The sequence below is a fragment of the Trichechus manatus genome, unplaced genomic scaffold (genome assembly GCF_000243295.1).
Source record: "Trichechus manatus latirostris isolate Lorelei unplaced genomic scaffold, TriManLat1.0 scaffold00040, whole genome shotgun sequence".
NCBI lineage: Eukaryota > Metazoa > Chordata > Mammalia > Sirenia > Trichechidae > Trichechus > Trichechus manatus.
This window is the reverse complement of record NW_004443976.1, coordinates 13,101,405-13,121,332: the sequence shown is the minus strand read 5'-3', so window position 1 is coordinate 13,121,332 and position 19,928 is coordinate 13,101,405. Positions and strand designations below refer to the sequence as shown.

The window sequence follows — 19,928 nt, the reverse complement described above, 5'->3', positions numbered from 1 at the left end:
AAGAAGTGAGTATGGAAGAAACTCTTAACTTCTCCTTCCACTTGCCAATTCTCTTGTGATTCTATGCAGCCATTTCATTTAGAATCCCATTCAGAGGCCTATCACCTTGCATTAGAACCTGGAGGGAGGAGAATGTTCGGAGTTGGCCGATGACACATGGCCTTCTGAGACATTTCACCTCACCTGACTCAACAAATACTAAGCATCTACTATATCCATCCCTCTGCTTAACTCTGCACACACAAAAGGAATAAGACAGCCTTCCTCCTCTCCCTCTAAGAACAGGCCTTCTTCTGAATCATTCAACTCTCTTTATCCAGAATAATCTTCTGAATTCTTTTTCATGTCTTTTTCCTCCTGTCATATGGCAACCCAACATCAAAAAATCTTTATCAGCTCTGGCACAGCCCACATACAGCTTTGTATTCCCAGCATGTGCTGGGCATTCACCCACCAATGCCAACCTACCAGCAGGTCCCAAAGGTTCAGGGCAATTACTCTGTCCTTCCCTCAAAAAAAGTACCAGTTATATGAATGAAACCTGTCCTCTACCAAGACATAGATCCAGACCACGTACTCCTGGAGGGCAGTAACCACTTCTCAAACTGGCTATTTCCAACCCACGTTGTTGTTAGCTGTTGCTGAGCTGACCCCTGACTCATGGCGATTCCATGAAACACTACCTGGTCCTGCACCATCCCTTTGATTGGTTGCAGATCAGACTGCTGTCATCCACAGGGTTTTCACTAGCTGATTTTTGAATTTCACCAGGCCTCTCCTTCCAGTCTGTCTTAGTCTGGTAGCTCTACTGAAACCTGTTCAGCATCATAGGATCACACAAGCCTCCACTGACAGACAGGGGTAGCTGCGCATGAGATGCATTGTATGGGAATCAAACCCAGGTCTCCCTCATGGAAGGTAAGAATTCTACCACTGAACTACCACTGCCTCATCTCCAATCTATGAAACAGGTCATATTCCAAAAGTCTCCAAATACCTTACCAAGAAACAGTATGGATGGTGTTATATCCCTAAGCAAGCCCACAAAGCCAGTTTACCACAGGTCACTGAAATATCACACGTTTACAATTAAAGAGAGCAGAAAACAAGACTGCTCAAAGCATACAATCTAGAATGTCAGCTACACACTGCCCTGCATCCCCTTGACATCCACCCACACATATACTCAGCGACCTGGGAGCAGGCCTCCAACAGCACAGAGGTGAACAAGCTCAGGCTGTGGAGTGAGTCAGACCTGAGTCTGAATTTGGGCTGTCCAACCTCAAGCAAGTTATTTGGCCTCCAAGTTAACTTCTCTAAGCCTCGGTTTCCTCATCTTGAAAATGAGGATAATATCACCCACCTCAAAGAGTTACTGTGAAGGATAATTCTACTATATAAGGAAAGAGCCTAGTGCATAGTAAGTGCTCATTGTTATTCTTATTCCAACCCAAAAACTCCTTCTGAAATAAATCCACATTAAAATATACATGAATTGTATCACAGTAATTCTTTGTTCTGAACTGAAGAAAGAAAAAAAGAAGGGCTAACTAGAGGTCTGAAGGGATAAAGTACCAACAATGTCTGACTCACATGCTGCCTGTTATTACTCCAACCATGCTTTGACATGCGGGTCTAAGGTAGTTTCCATGGTGAGCAATGACCTTGCTAAGGTTACAAGGACTTTCTTCAACTTCACCAAACCTTAGCTAGAAAGGCTCAAGAGCCTGTCAAGTTCTGCTCTCCTAATTCAGATGTGGACATAGCAACAGTAGGATGGCAGCTGGACTACACAGCTTCATCAACTTGTCCTGGTCAGCCGCTCTACTCCCAGTTACTCACCCACCTCCAAAGGATACTCTGGTTACTAGCCTGAAATATGAGTAATGACACTCATTCACCACACCTGTCCTCCAGGGCATGCCACCCTTCCTGCCGCCTTAGGATAAAAAGACCTGCAAGAAAGCCTCCTCTCTCAAACACTGCCTCATGCTGCTTTGGCTTCCCAGAGCCCCTGTATGCTTGCTTTCTTGAAGACTCCTTCCTGAGCCACCTAGAAGTACTAAATGCTTCAGCTACTTTCTTACAAATGTGCCTTGAAAGAAAGAGTGGGTGGGTGGTGAGAAGAGAACATAAAAATCTTCCTTGCAGTCTGCCTGGGAGCCTGCCCATTTTACCTTCAGAGGTATGCTGGCAGACAAATAAAAACTGTTAGAGGAGATAGGTGCCATGCACAAAAGTAATTTAGAGCCTACATTCCTCTTGCCACCCAGACAGAGGTAAACTAGGGGACTTAGGAACTATTTCCCACTTCATGGAAGATACCTATCCAGTCCTTTCCCTGGCCTTTCTCGTGTCCATAACAAGTTCACGAGAGGCACTGTTGCATTTTAGGAGAAATAACAATTCTTCAATGCACTGTCCCAGATGTTGCAGGATGGTTAACATCCTCCATCCCCATCCACTGAATGCCATTTGTGATGGACTGAATTGTGTTCCCCAAAAATATATGTCAGCTTGGCTAAATCATGACTCCCAGTATTGTATGATTGTCTACCATTTTGTCATCTGATGTGATTTCCCTGTGTGTTGTATATTCTATCACTCTGATGTAATCAGATGGATTAGTGGCAGTTATATTGATGAGATCCACAAGATCTGATAGTGTCTTAAGCCACGCTCTTTCGAAATGTAAAAGAGAGATGCAAGCAGAGAGACATGGGGACCTCATACCACCAAGAAAGCAGAGCTGGGAACAGAGCGCGTCCTTTGGACCTGAGGTTTGTGCGCTGAGATGCTCCCAGACCAAGGGAAGACTGATGACAAGGACCTTCCTCAGGGCCAACAGAGAAGAGAAAGCCTTCTCCTGGAGCTGACACCCCGAATTTGGACTTGTAGCCTACTGGACTGTGAGACAAAAAATTTCTCTTTGTTAAAGCCATCCACTTGTGGTATTTCTGTTACAGCAGCACTAGATGACTAAGACACCATTAGTACCCCCAAGCCATTGTGACAAACCCTCACATTTTCAAACATGTTTGGAGGACAGTGCCACCATGGCTGAGAACCACTGAATAAGTACCAGTACTGCTTTGTGTCCCTGTGATGTCCAGCATATACTACCAGTTGCTGTTGAGTCCATTTCAAATTATGGTGACCTCATGTGTCTCAGAGTAGAGCTGTGCTCCATAGGGTTTTCAATGGCTGATTTTTCAGAAGTAGATTACCAAGCCATTCTTCCAAGGTGCCTCTGTTTGGACTCACACCTCCAACCTTTCAGTCAGCAGCCGAGCACGTTAACTGTTTGCACCACCCAGGGACTTCCAGCATATACTGTTGTTATGTTGGTAGGTGCCGTGGAGTTGGTTCCGATTCATAGTGACCCTACAGAACAGAGCAGAACTGCCCCATAGGGTTTCCAAACAGCGGCTGATTGATTCAAACTGCCGACCTTTTGGTTAGCAGCCATAGTTCTTAACCACTGCACCACCAGGGCTCCCAGCATATACTAAGCACATTTTATTACTTGTGGACTGAATCTAGTGGGAAAGGACAAGTCATAGGAATACTTAGATACATCTCTCTTACCAGGTGAGTAATTACTGAGCCCTGCAGCCAAGAAGGGAACTGCCAGAAATTCAGGCAGGATTCAGAAGAGGATGTGGAACCAGGGATATCATTGATGATGTCAGATGGATCCTGGCTTAAAGCAGAGAATACCAGAAAGATGTTTACCTGTGTTTTATTGACTCTGCAAAAGCATTCGACTGTGTGGATCATAACAAATTATGGATAACTTTGTGAAGAATGGGAATTCCAGAACACTTAATTGTGCTCATAAGGAACCTGTACATAGATCAAGAGGCAGTTGTTCAAACAGAACAAGGAGATACTGCGTGGTTTAAAGTCAGGAAAGGTGTGCTTCAGGGTTGTATCCTTTCACCATACCTATTCAATCTGTATGCTGAGCAAATCTGCTGCAAAAGACCTCTTTAAAGTGTCGAAAAGCAAAGATGTCACTTGAAGACTAAGGTGCCATGGTATTTTCAATCACATCATACACATGCAAAAGCTGGACAGTGAATAAGGAAGACTGAAGAAGAACTGACGCCTTTGAACTGTGGTGCTGGCGAAGAATACTAAATATACCATGGACTGCCAAAAGAAGGAATAAATCTGTTTCGGAAGAAATACAACCAAAACGCTCCTTAGAAGCAAGGATGGCGAGACTTCGTCTTACATACTTTGGACATGTTGTCAGGAGGGATTGGCCCCTGGAGAAGGACATCATGCTTGGTAAAGCAGAGGGTCAGCAAAGAAGGGGAAGACCCTCAATGAGATGGACTGACACAGTGGCTGCAACAATGGGCTCAAGCATAACAACTATCGTGAGCATGGCACAGGACTGGGCAGTGCTTTGTTCTGTAGTACATAGGGTTGCTATGAGTTGGAACCAACTCGACGGCACCAACAATAACACAGCCAAGAAGGACCCCTGGTGGTGCAGTGGTTAGGAGCTTGGCTACTAACCAAGAAGTTGGCAGTTCGAATCTACCAGCCACTCCTTAGAAACCGTGTGGGGCCGTTCTACTCTGTCCTATAGCAGTTCTAATTTGTAACACATAGGGTCACTATGAGTTGGAATCGACTCAAGTGCAACGGGGATACTGTGCGCTTCTCATTTTTGTAGGCACTGTGAGGGGCCAATAGGAAATATGGATTATAGTCCATACACATAAATAAGTAGTTAGAAAAACAAGACCATAAACCATCCATCAATAAAAGGCAATATATGATTAAATGCTAAATTGTAAGGTTTGTTTGAAAGTGGAGAAAGTGGTGATCAAGAAGGGCTGGCATAGTTGGGGGAGGCTTTGTGAAAAAAATAGAAGTTGAGATGCTCTTGACAGAAGTAGAATTGTCTTCACTCAGCCCTACTGATACTCAGTCTGGCCCTGCAAAGACTCCTGTTCGTGGAAAACTCCTCCAAGCCTATGGTTCCAGGAGCAAGTTTGCAACCTAAGCCCTTCAAATCTCATCCTCAAATGGTTTCTGGAGGAGAGGGTGTCCGAAACTTCGCATTCTCCCTCACAAACAGGAGGAATGAGTGAGAATAGGCTCTGTCCAGGATTGAAACCCCCCAGGGGCCTGGACAGTGGGAGGCAGAGAGAATAACCTGTAGACCCTTTTCTCCATGAAGGGGAAGGACAGCAATGGCCAAAAGTACTAGACCAGCTTATGTCAAATCTGCTGTAGAGAGGCCTTTTCATCCTAAAGGCAAGGCAGTGGTGCCCAAGTCTGATCCAAAAAGCATTCACTGCCACATGCACTTAGTCACATCGAGGGTGGGGGTTCCCAGTTGTGACTACAGAAACTCCCCACTTCTCCTGTCCCCTCTGGCCCTGTAAAATGCTCCTGCTGTGGACTTCCCAAACGAGTTCCCAGGTCCTAACTACCTCTTCTGTCAATGGTCTTGCCTTGTCCCTTGCCAGCCATCACTGCTTTTCTTAGGCACACAGTCTCCCTTTCCTCCATTCATCCCCCTCCAGCCACTAAGGCTCCTCCCACAGGCTGTACCACCAAACACTTCTCACAGCCCATCCCACCATGTTCTACACTACCACCCCCCGCCCCCCGACATTCAAGCTGCTCCTGGAGTCTGGCTCCTCCAAGAAGCCCAAGGCTTGTGGCTTCCCCAACCCTGTTTCATTTCAAACATGCAAAATCAGTAACACTCCCCCTATACACCCCACTCATCCTCTACTTGTACACAGTGTAAATTGAGAATCTCATCTATTTATATGCAGTATCTATTTAATGTTAGGAAGAATACCACTTCCCACAGACCACAAAAGCTAAGCCCAAGGCTGGGCCTATTTGTTCTTCTTTTGGGGAGACTTACTTACCTTCCAAACCCTAGTCACCACTTAAGCTGATAACATACTGTAATACACCCTTCTCCCTGACATACCAGCTCTAGTCAACAGGCACACTTACCCATCCTCTACAGAGTCACATGTGAGTCTCAGAGACCCTCCCCCCAATAAATAAAAATCAGGGTCATAGGTGTCAAATGCCCTTTCCACACACATGCCCTTACCCTTTGAAACAAACTTTTTTCCCATGGGAAGGTTCATAAGAAATCTTTCTGGAAGTTAAGCCTGGAGTTTCCACCCAATCCTCAGGTTCCTGGCCCTTGGTAGTTGCCCAAATGCTCTACCCACTAAGGATGGCCCCATTCCAGGGTCTCCCAATTCTGGCCATCACCACACTCTACCTGCCAGCTCACCTCTACCTACCCTTTCTGTGGCAATGCCAGCTTGATTCTCTGACACATGACTTACTTCTCTCTCAGTCAACAAAACCAAATATTTCTGTCTTGTAAAAAGTAAAAGCAATTCTTGTTACATGCTTTCATGACATCCTAAAGTTTTCCTCCACAGTGTAATTTTATATGTATAATTTGCAATTCTATATGTATGTGATTATTTTCCTAGTATCTCTCCCACTACTAGACTCTAGGAGAAACAGGACTGTCTTGTTCATCACTGTGAGCTCTGTGCCTAGTTCTAGATCTTTCCTTAAACAGAACAAGAAATCTATCTACAGTCAGCAAGTACATCCTCTGGTAATTTGGCCACTGGACAAAATCTCCAGGGGTTCCCTTGGGTCTTTACAACTCTATCCCTTTCCTCTCTCCTCCTTCCACCATTCCCTAATCCTATATTAAGAACAAAAAAGTTCTGCACCCTAGTGAGGAGAGTAGCATCTGGTGTCTTAAAAGCTTGTGAGCAGCCATCTAAGATACAACTATTGGTCTCTACTCATCAGGAGCAAAAGAGAAAGAAAGAAACCAGAGTCTCAAAGAAGAAATTAGTCTACCGCACTAATAGCCTACACGAGCCACAGCCTCATCCATCCTGACACCAGAAGAACTGGATGATGTCCGGCTACCACTACCAACTGTTCTGATCAGGGCCACAACAGATGGACCCTGATAGAACAGGGGAAAAATGTGGAACAGAATTCAAATTCTTAAAAAGTTCAGGCTTACTGGACCAGTTGAGTCTAGAGGACTCCCTGAAACTATCACCCTAAGACACTCTTTAAACTTTGAACCAAAACTATCCCAAGATCGCCTTTTAGAGAAATAATGGATTAGCACACAAAATAAAGGATATCGCCTGTGCGTACAGTGCTCCATTAAAAAACAATCTACATGAGCTAAAAGGTCAACAATTACGCTAAAGCAAAGATGAGAAGAGAAGGAGGCAGGGAAACTAGAGCACTGGAAATGGAACAACCAGAACTGGAATTAAAGAGAATGTTTACACATTGTGAAAAATGTAACTAATGTCACTGAACAATTTGTGTAGAAACTGTCAAATGGGAACCTAATTTGCTGTGTAAACTTCTGTCGAAAACACACACAAAAAATTATTTCTAAAAAATAAAAAAGGAACAAAGGAGCCCTGGTGGTGCAACAGTTAAGCACTTGGCTGCTAACCAAAAGGTTGGCAGTTCGAACCCACCCAGCGGTTCTGCTGGAGAAAGACTTGGCAATCTGCTCCCAAAAAGATTACAGACTAGAAAACTCCATGGGATCCGACCGCTCTGACCAGGATCATAACAGAGGGTCCCAGAAAGAGCAGGAGAAAAATATAGAACAAAAAATCAAATCCATAAAAAAAAACCAGACTTACTGGCCTGACAGAGACTGGAGGAAACCCGAAGACTATGGCTCTAAGACATCCCTCTGACTTGGAACTGCTGCCATTCCCAGAAACCACCTTCCAGTCAAGCAATAGATAGGCCTATAAAATAAACAATAACACCCGAAAACAACGTGCTCCGTAGAACAATTACATGAGACCAAAAGGGCAACATTTGCCCAAAAGTAAAGATGAGAAGGCAGGAAGGGGTAGGAAAACCAGACGAAAGAAAACAGGAAACCCAGGGCAGAAATGGGGAGTGTTGACACAGTGTGGGGATTGCAACCAATGTCATGGAACACTTTGCTCTGTAAACTTTCACCTAAAATACAATAAAATGTTAAAACAAAACAAAACAAACAAACAAAAAATCTATGGGGGAGTTCTACTCTGTCACAAGGGGTTGCTAGGAGTCAAAAATCAATTTGACAGTACCTAACAACAACAACATATTAAGAACAAACAGCCCCAAGAATCTATTCAATTACCCTCTGGAGGAGCTTCCTACAGTTGGGAGAGTCCTAGACTCAACTCAAGGGCTCACTGGTTAGGAGAAGAACGGCAAGAAGAAGAGTATTTCAGTGAATCTGCAAGGCAAGGAGTGAATAAATGTGAGCTGTGGACAAGATCCAAGTCTTCCACCAAGTAATGTTTTTGTATCTTCCTATATTCTGTGAGCATTCAAGAAATGCTTTGAGGGTTGACTCATTAACCTGATTACTTTTTGTTCTATTCCTTCAACCTAGGGAAGAAAAGACAGAGAAATGGGAGTGGAAGCTGGTGCTGGGGGAGGGGTGGAGACTGAATATCAGATTTCAAAAGATGCTGTCTCCTAAACCACTGACCACAGACAACATAAAATGAGTACAATTCATGGCAATCAGATTTAGCAAAATTTTTCCAACCTTGAGGGTTCTAAGATATTGCAAAAAGCAAAAACATATCTGCAGTGCAATGAATTACTTCATATGGTCCTTTCAGTCATGCATGGTCTTGTGATTCCCACACCATTACTGAGTAAGACTATGCAAATAACGTGCTTGTGTCTCAACAAGGGGATTGGACAGCTTGCTAACAATGCAAATAAGGTGCATGGAACCCTGCAGGGGTGGGACCATGCAAATAAGATGTATGGAACCCTAACAAGGGAACTGGTCAGTTCTGCCATCCCGCTAGGCTTAAAAAGAGAGCCAATTCCAGAGCAGGGAGGGACCTCACTACCATCAAGAAAGAGCCAGGAGTGGAGCACATCCTTTAGACCCAGGGTTCCTGTGCTGAAAACCTCCTAGACCCAGGAGACAGAGAGAGCTATAACACCAGAGATGGCACAAGACAATGAGAAGCGGTGGCAAGCACGGCAGAGAAACAGCAGCAGCAGAACCGGGAGACAGCGCGGTGCACCGACCACTGAGTGAGAGAGTGGAGTACCTTTGGGCAGGAAGCTTCCTGCTGGAGTGTGATGTCTCTGGACACTTACCAGTGGAGCTAAAGAGCTTTGTAACACTTGCCCAAGCAAGGCAGAGGCCAGGACCATATGGGGCCAGGGGCCGAGGGCCGAGAGGAGCCTGTCCTGAGGGGGCTGAAAAAAGCCCTGCATGGCCGAGAGGAACCTGTCCTCGGGGGCTGACAGGAGGCCTGCATGGCTGAGAGGAGCTGAGAGAGCTATCTTGCACTGAAGAAGTGAGACTTTGTCTACATGCTTCCTGATCCTGATCCTGAGCTGTAATCTGTTACTTCCCTAAAAAACCCCATAACTGTGAGTATGGTCTGTGAGTTCTGTGTGCCACTGCAACAAATTATCAAACCCGGCAGAGAAGTAGACAGAGCTGTGGGAGGGACGGCTGGTGTCAGAATTGGCAAAAAGGTTGGAGGGTGGAGGTATGTTTGACCACCACCTCATAGGAATCAGCCTTGGGCTAATGCTGATGGTGATTCTCCTCCTCCCTGAAGTCAGAGGACCTCTGACATCACCACGCCATTTTTACAATATCCTTTCAAAACAATTAGGAAAAGGGGAGCCTGAGCTTGCAAAGGTACTTAGAGCTCCCAGAGCTCCAATTAAATAGCTTAGTACTGAACACAATATTACAACCTTCCCACAGTATGTAGAACCCCATTCTCCAGGCAGCAGACTGACAATGCTTGGTGACTGATGCAGGCAATGATGTTATCAATAACTTCCTTTGGTACACCACTGTCTGGAGGTAGGCAGGTTAAGGAGACAGACTCTCTAGATGGCTTCTGGAGATATTCTCCAGTCCTCGAACTGTTTCACGTTTCTGGGTTGAGAGGCTCCTGTCTTCCCTATTTACAGACCTATGGTAGAATGCAAGCTTGTAAACAGCAGTTATACACTTTCTGCCATCTTGTCCTTTAGATGACAAGTGAAGACACTCTACATATCCAACCTGTATGAGTTACCCTATCTGAGGCACACAGTTCAAAGTTGAAAGGATGGAAGCCAAATTTGAAATCTGGATTCTATACAGCATTCACTGAGCTCTTGGGGCAAACTCTTGCTGACTCTCTTACTGTTAACTGTCAAAATCTGACTTTTCAAAGGACTTTCCCTCCATGTATCATTAAGGGCTACAACAATCTATCCTAACCACTACCATAAAGGGTGGTGGTGTCTAGTTCCTCATTTGGGGAATGCTGAACACCTAGTTCCAGCAAAATTCTCTGTAATCTTCTTTCCATCATTTTGCCAAAGCAACATTTCACTTCACTCCAAATGCCACCTGCTTCCTAAACTGCACCACCCCTTATTTGCAGTTGTCTAGGAAAAACGGTCACCACTTAATGCTATTACTTCTGCTACAGGAGATCAGTCTTCCCATTCCCCTGCCCAAGGCATCTGCCATCAGCATTTGGACAGCTAGCACATCAGAACACAATAGCAGTCCCATGTTGTTGCTCAGTAGCCTAGAAATACATGCCCAGAACTGCCAGCTTTCCAAGTGGTGCTGGCTCCACAGCCACATGAAGAGAGAAGGAAGGGAAAGAGATTTCTTCAAAGAACAGACAGAACAAAAAAAAAAAAAAAAAATCACTTGAAAAAGAACATCTCTGTCAGCAGCTCCCACCTAGCAACAAGTCTCTCTTGATAGAGCTCCAGATTATTTCAATACAGCAACACAAGCACAGCTCTGTAGTTTCAAGGACACTGCAGTCTAAAACTTCTAGCTGGTTGGAGAGTAAAGAGAAGCTGTATGGTTTATGAAGTGGGTCAACCAAAAGGAGGAATGCAAAGGGAAGAAGGTCAGCCCAGGGTCTTCCTCCTCCTTGTCCCATCCATTTCTGCTGATACTTATCCCTTGTGAGAAAGCCAAGAGTTCCAAGTCAGAAGACTCTTCTGGAATATAATCAAGCTTGGACAGAGAAGGTTTCAAACAAGAGGCCCAAATTTTCTCTTGGATGATCCTAGCTTTACTTCAAGGGCATCTCTCACATGGAGGCTTCCAGAACTGTTTACCACCAGACAAGGTTTGATTCCAAAAACAACTCCGAGAAGATATATTCTCAATTGTGTGTATATAAAAGAGGGGCAAGAGGAAGCCTAACAAGCTTGACATTCGCTTAATAAACTTTCTTGTACTTGTTATCACATGCATTTACCCAACAAATATCTGAGCCCCACACTATGTGCAAAACACTGTTACAGGCACTGAGGATGCAAAAATAAGCAAAACAAGTCCTAGCTCTCACTGAGCTTACATTCCAATTGGGGCTGAGAGAAATAAATAGATATATCAACTAGTGAAAAATACTATGAAGAAAAATAAAGCAGACTAAAGGAGTGCTATATAAAAGTTTACAAAAAGCTTTATTAAAAAGAAAAAGCAGGAAAGGGAGTGCTATTTTAGATACAGCTGTCCTGGAAGGCTTCTCTGACTGCCATTTAATAACAATACTCGTTGCTGTCGAATTGATTCCGACTCATAGTGACCCTATAGGACAGAGTAGAACTGCCCCATAGGGTTTCCAAGGAGTGGCTGGTGGATTTGAACTGCTAGCCTTTTGGTTAACAGCTGAACACTAAACCACTGTGCCACCAGAGCTCCTTGATAACAATAAGGGCTACTATATGGTCACTATGGGCCAAGAACTGGACTCAGTTAACATGCAGTATTTCATTTAATCCTCAACAACTCTGAGTTTAGTACTATTATCATCCCCACTCCATAGATGAGAAAACAGAGCCTAAGATAGGTAAAGCTCTTTGCATAATCTGCAGCAAGTAAAGGAAGAAGGGGGAGCAAGGCTAAGGTAACACATAAAGTGAGGAAGCAAGGACTTGAACTCAGTAATACAACTCCAAAGCCCATGCTTCTCCACACCACACCAAGCTAATGTGCTAGTGGAGAAATGGAGCTTCAAAGGGGTCAAATGTGGCTGTGGGTCACAAAGTGATAGGTCTATTCAGTCTCCCCACGCATGGCTAAGAGATTAATGCAATTCGATCTTCCCTAATACCAGATATTACTCCCATCACCAACTGAAAACCAAGCCTCATCTTGAAACAAGAGGAGAAAGACAACTGGGGCTTTTTAAGGGCAGCTAATAAATGCTGCGTCTCTTCCCTCCGCCCTCCCCAACCCCCATCACAAGATGATGTAGTAAAGGGAAACATGCTTTGCTGCTAATTCTCCAGGTTTCCATTTCTCTCTGGAAAGCAGACAGGAGCAGAACAAGAGATGATTGAGCTAGCAGCTTGACAGTCCCACAGCAGCTCTCTGAGGTGGACTGAAGGGGAAAGGCACTGAGAAAAGGTCAGCAAGGAGAAAGCAGGCCCTCTCTAGGCCCATTTCAAAGAATATACCTCTCTCTCTCAAGCCCAGTGTACTGGGGTGGTAGTGAGGGAAAAGAGCACTTTTCTCAGAAACATAAGGCAGGACAGACAGAAGCACTGGGAGCAAGTCACCTGGCTCTCCTGAGGAAAGGGAGAGGGGAATTAAGGCAGGAAGCAACTAAGGAAGGAGGCTAACATTGCTTGAAGCAGAGAAGTCCAGAAAGGAAATGCCACATCCAAGGTCAGAGGGATTTCAGAATTGCTGGAAATCCCAGACTGAGGGTCCAGGCTAAACTACTATAAGAGGCTAAAAGAAAAGAGAAGCCCAAGCAGAATCCCACAGGGTTCAAACCAAAGGTCATGGTTTGGACCCACCCAGTTTTTATTGTATTTCAGTCACCACAGCCAAAGGAATCTGCAGCCAGAGTTAATCAACCACCGAGATGTTCGGAAGGTGGAGGGTTCATCCCAGAGCAGAGCATATTAAGGGACTTTTACTCAGAGGTGGATTTTTTTCTTCTATCTCAAGTGACTTGAGAATTCCAGTTTAAAGTCTGGCCTTAAGACTATCCCTCCTAAAGCCTTCAGACAGGCAGGCAGGCAGGCAGACAGACAGACAGACAGACAGACACACACACACACACAGAAATTCAATATTGTCTCCCTCCTAGCAACTTACCACCTTATCTCCAGCAAGTCAGGTCTCATAGCCCAACACTGCACTAAACAAATTATGACCTGAATGGCAAGAAAAAAACTGTGTCACCTAGAGAAACCCAATTAACGACATGACTCTGCTCTCTTCAATTCCCCTCTCCCCTCCACCAGTCATATCCGGGGCACCTGTGTGGCTGACCGCCTTTTCCCTACACTGGCCATGTTCCCTGGCTAACTCAAAAGCTAGAAGACAGTTTGAACAGGGGCCTCCAGAGAAGCTAACCTAGAGATTGGAAAGCCTGCTCCCCCCACAGCCCCAAGGGCACAGGACCAAAACACCACCTTGATGTCTGGAGTGTTCACCTTGAAATCACTAAGTCACCGCTTAAGCCAGAGCTTCCTGCTGAAAAAAAGAAAATGCATAAATGCTGCTAAAAGCTCCTAAACAAGAGCATGTAGGTGCCCCAAGAGGGACAATAAATGGGTATTTCGAAGAAATTCCTGCTGCAGTTACTTCCTCTGACCCCTTTTCTAATTAGCCTCTCCCTTAAGAACTCTCCACTGCCCTCCCCAGCCACATAAATCGCCACTGCTTTTCCAAACCTCCTGACCGGCCACATGCAGTATGTGTTTGTGTGTGTGCATACATATAAACATCCTCCTCCCAGCCCATGCCAGAGTTTGTGAAGAGAATAAACGCTTCCTCTCCTCCCCCCGTGCACTTGTCTCTCCTCCCAGCCCCACACTGCTGCAGGGTTGGTAATGTAATATTCAGAGACCCTGAGACCGGAAATGCCTGGTTCTGGACTGCTGCACTTGAAACACGAGAGAAAGGATACGAGCTGAACATGGGGATGGGGGTAAGGGAGAAGGTAGGAGGTGTTGGGTGGAGTGTGGAGGCTGAAATATCGGCCGGGGAAGAGATGCAATTCAGCGGTGGGCGAGGAAGAAAAAGGGTGATGAGGGGGAGGCTGTCAAGACGAGTTGCAAAGTCAAAATTGGTGGAGGAGAACGGGGAGGGGAGGAAGAAGTAAGGGCAAGGGTGGGTAGAGGGCCAAGAAGACATAAGGGGCCCGAGAGAGGCACCACAGGAAGGATTATGCAGCTGATGGGGGAAACAAGTTCAGAGGAAGCAGAGGGTAGCCCTCAATCACCTGGGAGGAAGCGAGTCCCATACCTCGGGGTGATGGTAGGGGTGGCGGAGAAGAGTGGGGGCGGGGCACCCTCCACCACAGGGTGGAGACCAAACTAGCTCCCAGAATCTGCAGCTAGTGGGGAAAGACGGGGAGCAGAAGTCGGGGGGCCGGCCACGGCAGGAGCACAGGAAAGGAGCAGGGGGCGCCGAGGGAAATGGGGGTAGCGGAGGGACGCCCGGGGAGCACGTGAGGCGTGCGGCCACCTCGCTCCCCTGCGGCGGGGGCGCGGACCAGGGCGAGGCTGGGGGACGGCGCACTCACCCGCAGGGCGGACAGGTCGATGTCGTCCAGGCTGCGGGCGGGGGCTGGGTCGCCCATGGCCTCCGCCGGGAACGGGGCCCCGGGGCCGCTTACGCTCTAGCTTGGTTATTCCACTGCCGCCGTCGCCGCTTCTCCCCCATCGGGGACCCCGGGGGCGGGCTCCACCGCGCCTCCTCCGGAGAACGGGGAAGGAGGAGGGCCGGCAGGAAGACCGACCCACCGACTGACAGGAGCTATCGCCCCGGAGCCTGCAACCCGAGCCGCCCGACTCTCCTGCGCAGGCGCGGAGTGGCGTGCACTCGGAGGGTGGAAGAGGGAACGTGACGCGAGCGCGCCGGGTTCCCCTCCCCCTAGGCGCCGACACCTGCGCGCAGGCGCAGGTGAGAGAGCGAATGGTGCGCGCGAGGACTGAGCGACCGCGCGAACCTGGCGTGAAAGAAGTGGGCGGTGGCCTAGGCGGCCGCAGAGCGCGCCCACCAGCTGTTGCGCGTGCGCACACGCGTTTCCTGGCCTTTTATTTTTTTGCCTTTTTTCTCCCCTATTTTCCTCTTAGGTTTTTGTTGGCGCCTTTCTTTCCCTTTCCCTCCTTCTTTGTGTGCCCAGCTGCCAATCAAACCCACCTCTCTGGTTGCGGGCAATGGGGGGCGGAACCCAACCCCCTCTATTACTAGGGGGTTGTTATGGCAACTCCCCACGCGAGGGCTGGGTGGCCTGTAGATAGAATGGGCTGTCCACCCACCCAATCGCCATGGCAACAGTCGAGCCGCTGTGGGAGGGGCTTCTCCATGAGAACTTGGCTGGAGAAACCACGTGGGAGTTGGGGGTGGTGGAGGGCTGGCTACCTCGGGAATGCCCAGTACTCACTTCCCTGACTGGATGTGGGAGGGGATCTCAGATCTCAGGATAGCATAGGTCTCTGCACCTCTCTCCTGCACACAGGAGCTGTTTTCAACGATTATTCATTGATAACTGGAGCCGCGCGGGGAGGGGGGGGTGGCGCGGGGAGGAGGAATCTGTGTCCAACGCCTTCAAATCTTGGTTGGTTCACCTTAGTTCTAGCTAGACATGTTGGCACAACACCCCCAGCCATTAGCCACGCTGGAGGCTGGGTAATGCTATGTAAGTAACAAGGAGTCATGTACTGGCTAACCATGCTATGTGACCTTGAGCAAGTTGCTTTGCTTCCCTGGGATTTTCTTTCACTGTGAAATTGAGGTGGGAGGCTGTATGATCTCAGAGATCCCTTCCAGCACCAACACTATCTCTGAAAGACCCCATTACCAGCCGTAATATAAACACTACTTAGTAGACTTTGAAAGAAAGGTTCTTGGGAAGAGACTGAGCGACCTCCTTTCTGGACCCTTAGAACATCTGGATTCACATCTAGTCTTGCCCCCTCCCCCGACCATTTACCCTGCCATTGTCCTTGTCCAGGCCACAGTCGCCACTCACCTCCATTACTCTATCAGCCTCCCTGCTTGACCCCAAGTTAATTTTCCATACCCAGAGCAATTTTTCTAAAACTCAGCTCTGATGTCACTGTTTAAAACACTTCACTGGCTGCACACTACCTTATAGGTAGAGTCGAAAGTGTGGCATCAAAGGCTCTTCAAGAGTCTGCCTGCTTCTCTTGCCTTATTTTTCAGTACTACACTCAGCGTCACATGTTCCAGCCATACTAAAGTACTCGTTTACTCGCAGTCCACAGAACTCAACACACTCTCCTCTAGCTTTTGCACTTGCTATTTCTTCTCCCTGGAATATTCCCCAGCTTCCTGACCATCCCCTCTCATCATCCATTGCCCTGTCCTAGGTATCTAAATCACCTCCTCCAGGAAGCCTTCTCTGACCCACTAAGATTGAGTTTGGCTCTTCTGTTTTAGCTGCCTGGCTTATGCCTGCGGTAACATTTAACATGGAATTGTAAATGTCTACTGAAACTCCTTAAAGGCAGAAACGATGTTGGTCTTGTTCAGCACAGGGCCTGGAACCCACTAGAAGTTCGACAACACTTAAAAGAATGAAGGCACCTGTTGTCTGGGTAGGCATTGTGATATATAGTAATTCAAGGTCAAGACCATGGGATAGTAGGAAAAAACATAGAATTTGAAGTTAGCACTTTGGGCAAGTCACTTAACTTCTCAGGCTTGATTCCATTGTCTGTACAATAGGAATAATAATTCTACCTTATGAGGTTAGAATAAAATAAGTTTATGTATGTAACGCACTTGGCATATACCAAAACAAAACAAAACCAGTTGCCGCCAAGTTAAGTCCCACTCAGGGTGAGCTTATGTGTGTCAGAATAAAACTGTATTCCGTAGGATTTTCAACTGCTGATTTTTCAGAAGTACATCTCCAGGCCTTTCTTCCAAGGCACCTCTGGGTGGACTCAAACTACCTTTCAGTTAGCAGCCGAGCACCTTAATCATTTGCACCACCCAGGGACTCCTGGCATATACTAGGTCCTCAATAACTTTACTACTGCCTGATACATAGAGGGCTTAATAAAGAGATACTGAATGAATGAATGAGGAAGTCAATATCACAGGGATGGGATAAATGGTCACCCAAGCCATAAAAGATAGTGTTATCTGGGGGGTGAGGGAGAGGTGTAGAGAAGCAAGATTGACCCTGAGAGGACAATTATTGAAGCTGGATGATGGATGCGTGAGGGTTCATTATTCTCTACTTTTGCATATATTTGAAATTGTTCATAATAAAAACTTAAAAAGAGACAACATAGTGGAGTGGAGGGAGCCCTGGACCAGGCAGCAAGTAAAGTTAAAATATTAAAGATAAGACCAATTATGGGACCGTGGGGGAAGGAATGAACACTTTGCACAGGTCCACTCACCCTCAGGGCCTCACAACCACCTAGGGAGATTGGACTCATTTTCTCTTTTCTGAATCTAGGGTCGGCTCTTCTGAGTCCATCCCCACTGCGTTTTCCCCCTGCACTGTGGTGGCCTCCGTTCAAGAAACTCCAGGGCTGGCAAAGGACTTGAGCAGACATTTCACCAAAGAGGACATTCAAATGGCCACCAAACACATAAAAAGATGCTCAGCGTCCTTAGCCATCAGAGAGATGCAAATCAAAACCACAATGCGATACCCTTTCACTCCCACTAGGATGGCTAAGATTAAAAAAAACCAGAAAATAACAAATGTTGGTGAGGATGTGGGGAAATTGGAACCCTTATCCATTGCTGATGGGAATGCCATTGTCAAAAACAGTGTGGCAATTCCTGAAAAAACTAAAAATAGAACTACCACATGACCCAGCAATTCCACTTCTAGGTATATACCCAAAAGGCTTGAAAGCAGAGACTCAAACAGATACTTGTACACCACTGTTCATTCTAGCACTATTCACAATAGCCAAAATGTGGAAACAACCTAAATGCCCATGAACAAATGAATGGACAAACAAAATGTGGTACATAGGTACAAGGGAATACTACTCAGACAGCAACCCATTGCCATCGAGATTCCAACTCATAGTGACCCTATAGGACAGAGTAGAACTGCTCCATCGGGTTTCCAAGGAGCAGCTAACCTTTTGGTTAGCACCCAAGCTCTTAACCACTGCGCCACCAGGGCTCCACTCAGACAGCAGGAGAAATGAAGTCTTGATACATAGTACAATATGGATGGAACTTGAAGACATTATGCTGAGTGAAATAAGTCAATCACAAGAGGACACATATTGTATGACTCATTAATATAAAAAGACAAGAAAAGGCAAATGCATAGAGAAAAAAGTTTATTAGTGGTTACCAGGGGCTGGAGGGAGGGAAAAAGGGAAGGGGTTCTTGCTTATGGAGTAATGGAGTACTGAGTTTGTATGTACCGAGATGGAAAAAATCGCCATTGATTAAGGGTATGGTTGTACAGCTGATTATTGTAATTGCTGTCAATAAGTTGCAGACCTGTAAAAAGTTGAATTGACAAAAGCTGTGTGATAGATTTACAGCAACAACAACAAAAGAGGAGCTGCTAAGGCTGCTTATGGACAGCCAAACACCTCATGGGATTTGGTTCCTTGGTTTGGAGGTTTAGGGTCATGGTTTCATATGACATCACAGTTATTGGCCTAATAACGTGTTTAATGCTTCTATACTCTTCCTGGTTTTTTGCATAGTGCCTGGAGTTTTAAAAGCTTGCAAGCAGCCATCCAAGGCACAACAGCTGCGTCTCTATTTGCCTGGAGGAACAGAGGAATAAGAGTCAGGAATAAGAGAAGGAAATGGATGTGTGGTTAATTGCCTCCATGAACAACTGCCTCCTTTGCCATGAGACCGGAAGAACTGGATGGTGCCCGGCTACCATTGCTGAATATTTTGATCAAAGATTCTATAGAAGAATCTTGATTAAAAGGGGGGAAATGCAGAACAGAATTTCAAACTTTCATAGACTCCAGACTTTCTGGAGCCATGAAGGCTGATGAACCCCCAAAATTATTGCCCTGAGATAATCTTTAAACCTTAAACCAAAAATATCCCCTGAAGTCTTCTTAAAACCAAGCAATAATTTAGCTTAACTAGTAAAGAATGTCTGCATTAAGCATTATGCTCTTTTAAGATCTATCTATATGGGATCAAATTGACACAAACAACTGGAAAGACTAGATAGGGACCTTGGGGGGCAGTGAGTTTATGTTAATGAGGAAGGAACAAGTCAGAAAAGGACGGTGAGAATCGTTGCACAACTCAAAGAATGTAATCAATGTCACTGAATTGTATATTTAGAAACTGCTGAATTGGTGTGTGTTTTGCTGTGTATAGTCTCAACAATGACAACAAAAATAAATAAATTTTTTTTTTTTTTTTTAAAGAAAGAAACTCCAGGACTAATGGGGGAAAGGCAAATAGACCAACAGTGTGGAGAAGCCCACCTAGCCCCCAGCCAAGCCTGGAGCAGCTGCCGCCTCCACCCTACTCCACAGTTAAAGAGGTAATGGTCCCCCTAGGGAAAGAGGCACTTAGTGCTGATAATGAGGCTAATTAACAGAATGCCAATTAGCACCAGGGGACCTCTGTAAGTGGGAGGGGGGATTTCTTGTCTGGAAGTGGCTTCTTGTGAAGAGAGAAGGGCTGGACTCAAAGGAGAGGATGGGGGCAAGGCAACAGCATTCTCTCTCCTCATACCATCACACCGTGCAGACCCCCTCTTCCAGAAAGGCTTCCTAAACCCCTCATTCCACTTCCCTCGGTTTCCTCATGCTTCTGTGTCAATCCCAAGACTTTGGCGAGTGAGGCTGGGGGGAATGAAGGGCACAAACCAGAACCTATACTAAATTTTTTTTTT

General features: G+C 46.2%; 1 protein-coding gene across 5 annotated transcripts in view; it reads right to left on the bottom strand.

The window, feature by feature from the left end:
- Positions 1-14,918, bottom strand: part of MINK1 (misshapen like kinase 1) — a 60,374-nt gene extending 45,456 nt beyond the window's left edge. For all 5 annotated transcript variants that reach the window (XM_004376086.2, XM_004376082.1, XM_004376084.1 and 2 more), the window contains exon 1: positions 14,619-14,918. Coding sequence is in view for 4 of the 5 variants with exons in the window: in XM_004376082.1 (XP_004376139.1) it covers positions 14,619-14,675 (57 nt within the window). In the remaining variant the exon portion in view is untranslated. The remainder of the gene's footprint in view (positions 1-14,618) is intronic.
- Between the last annotated feature and the right edge of the window lie 5,010 nt (positions 14,919-19,928).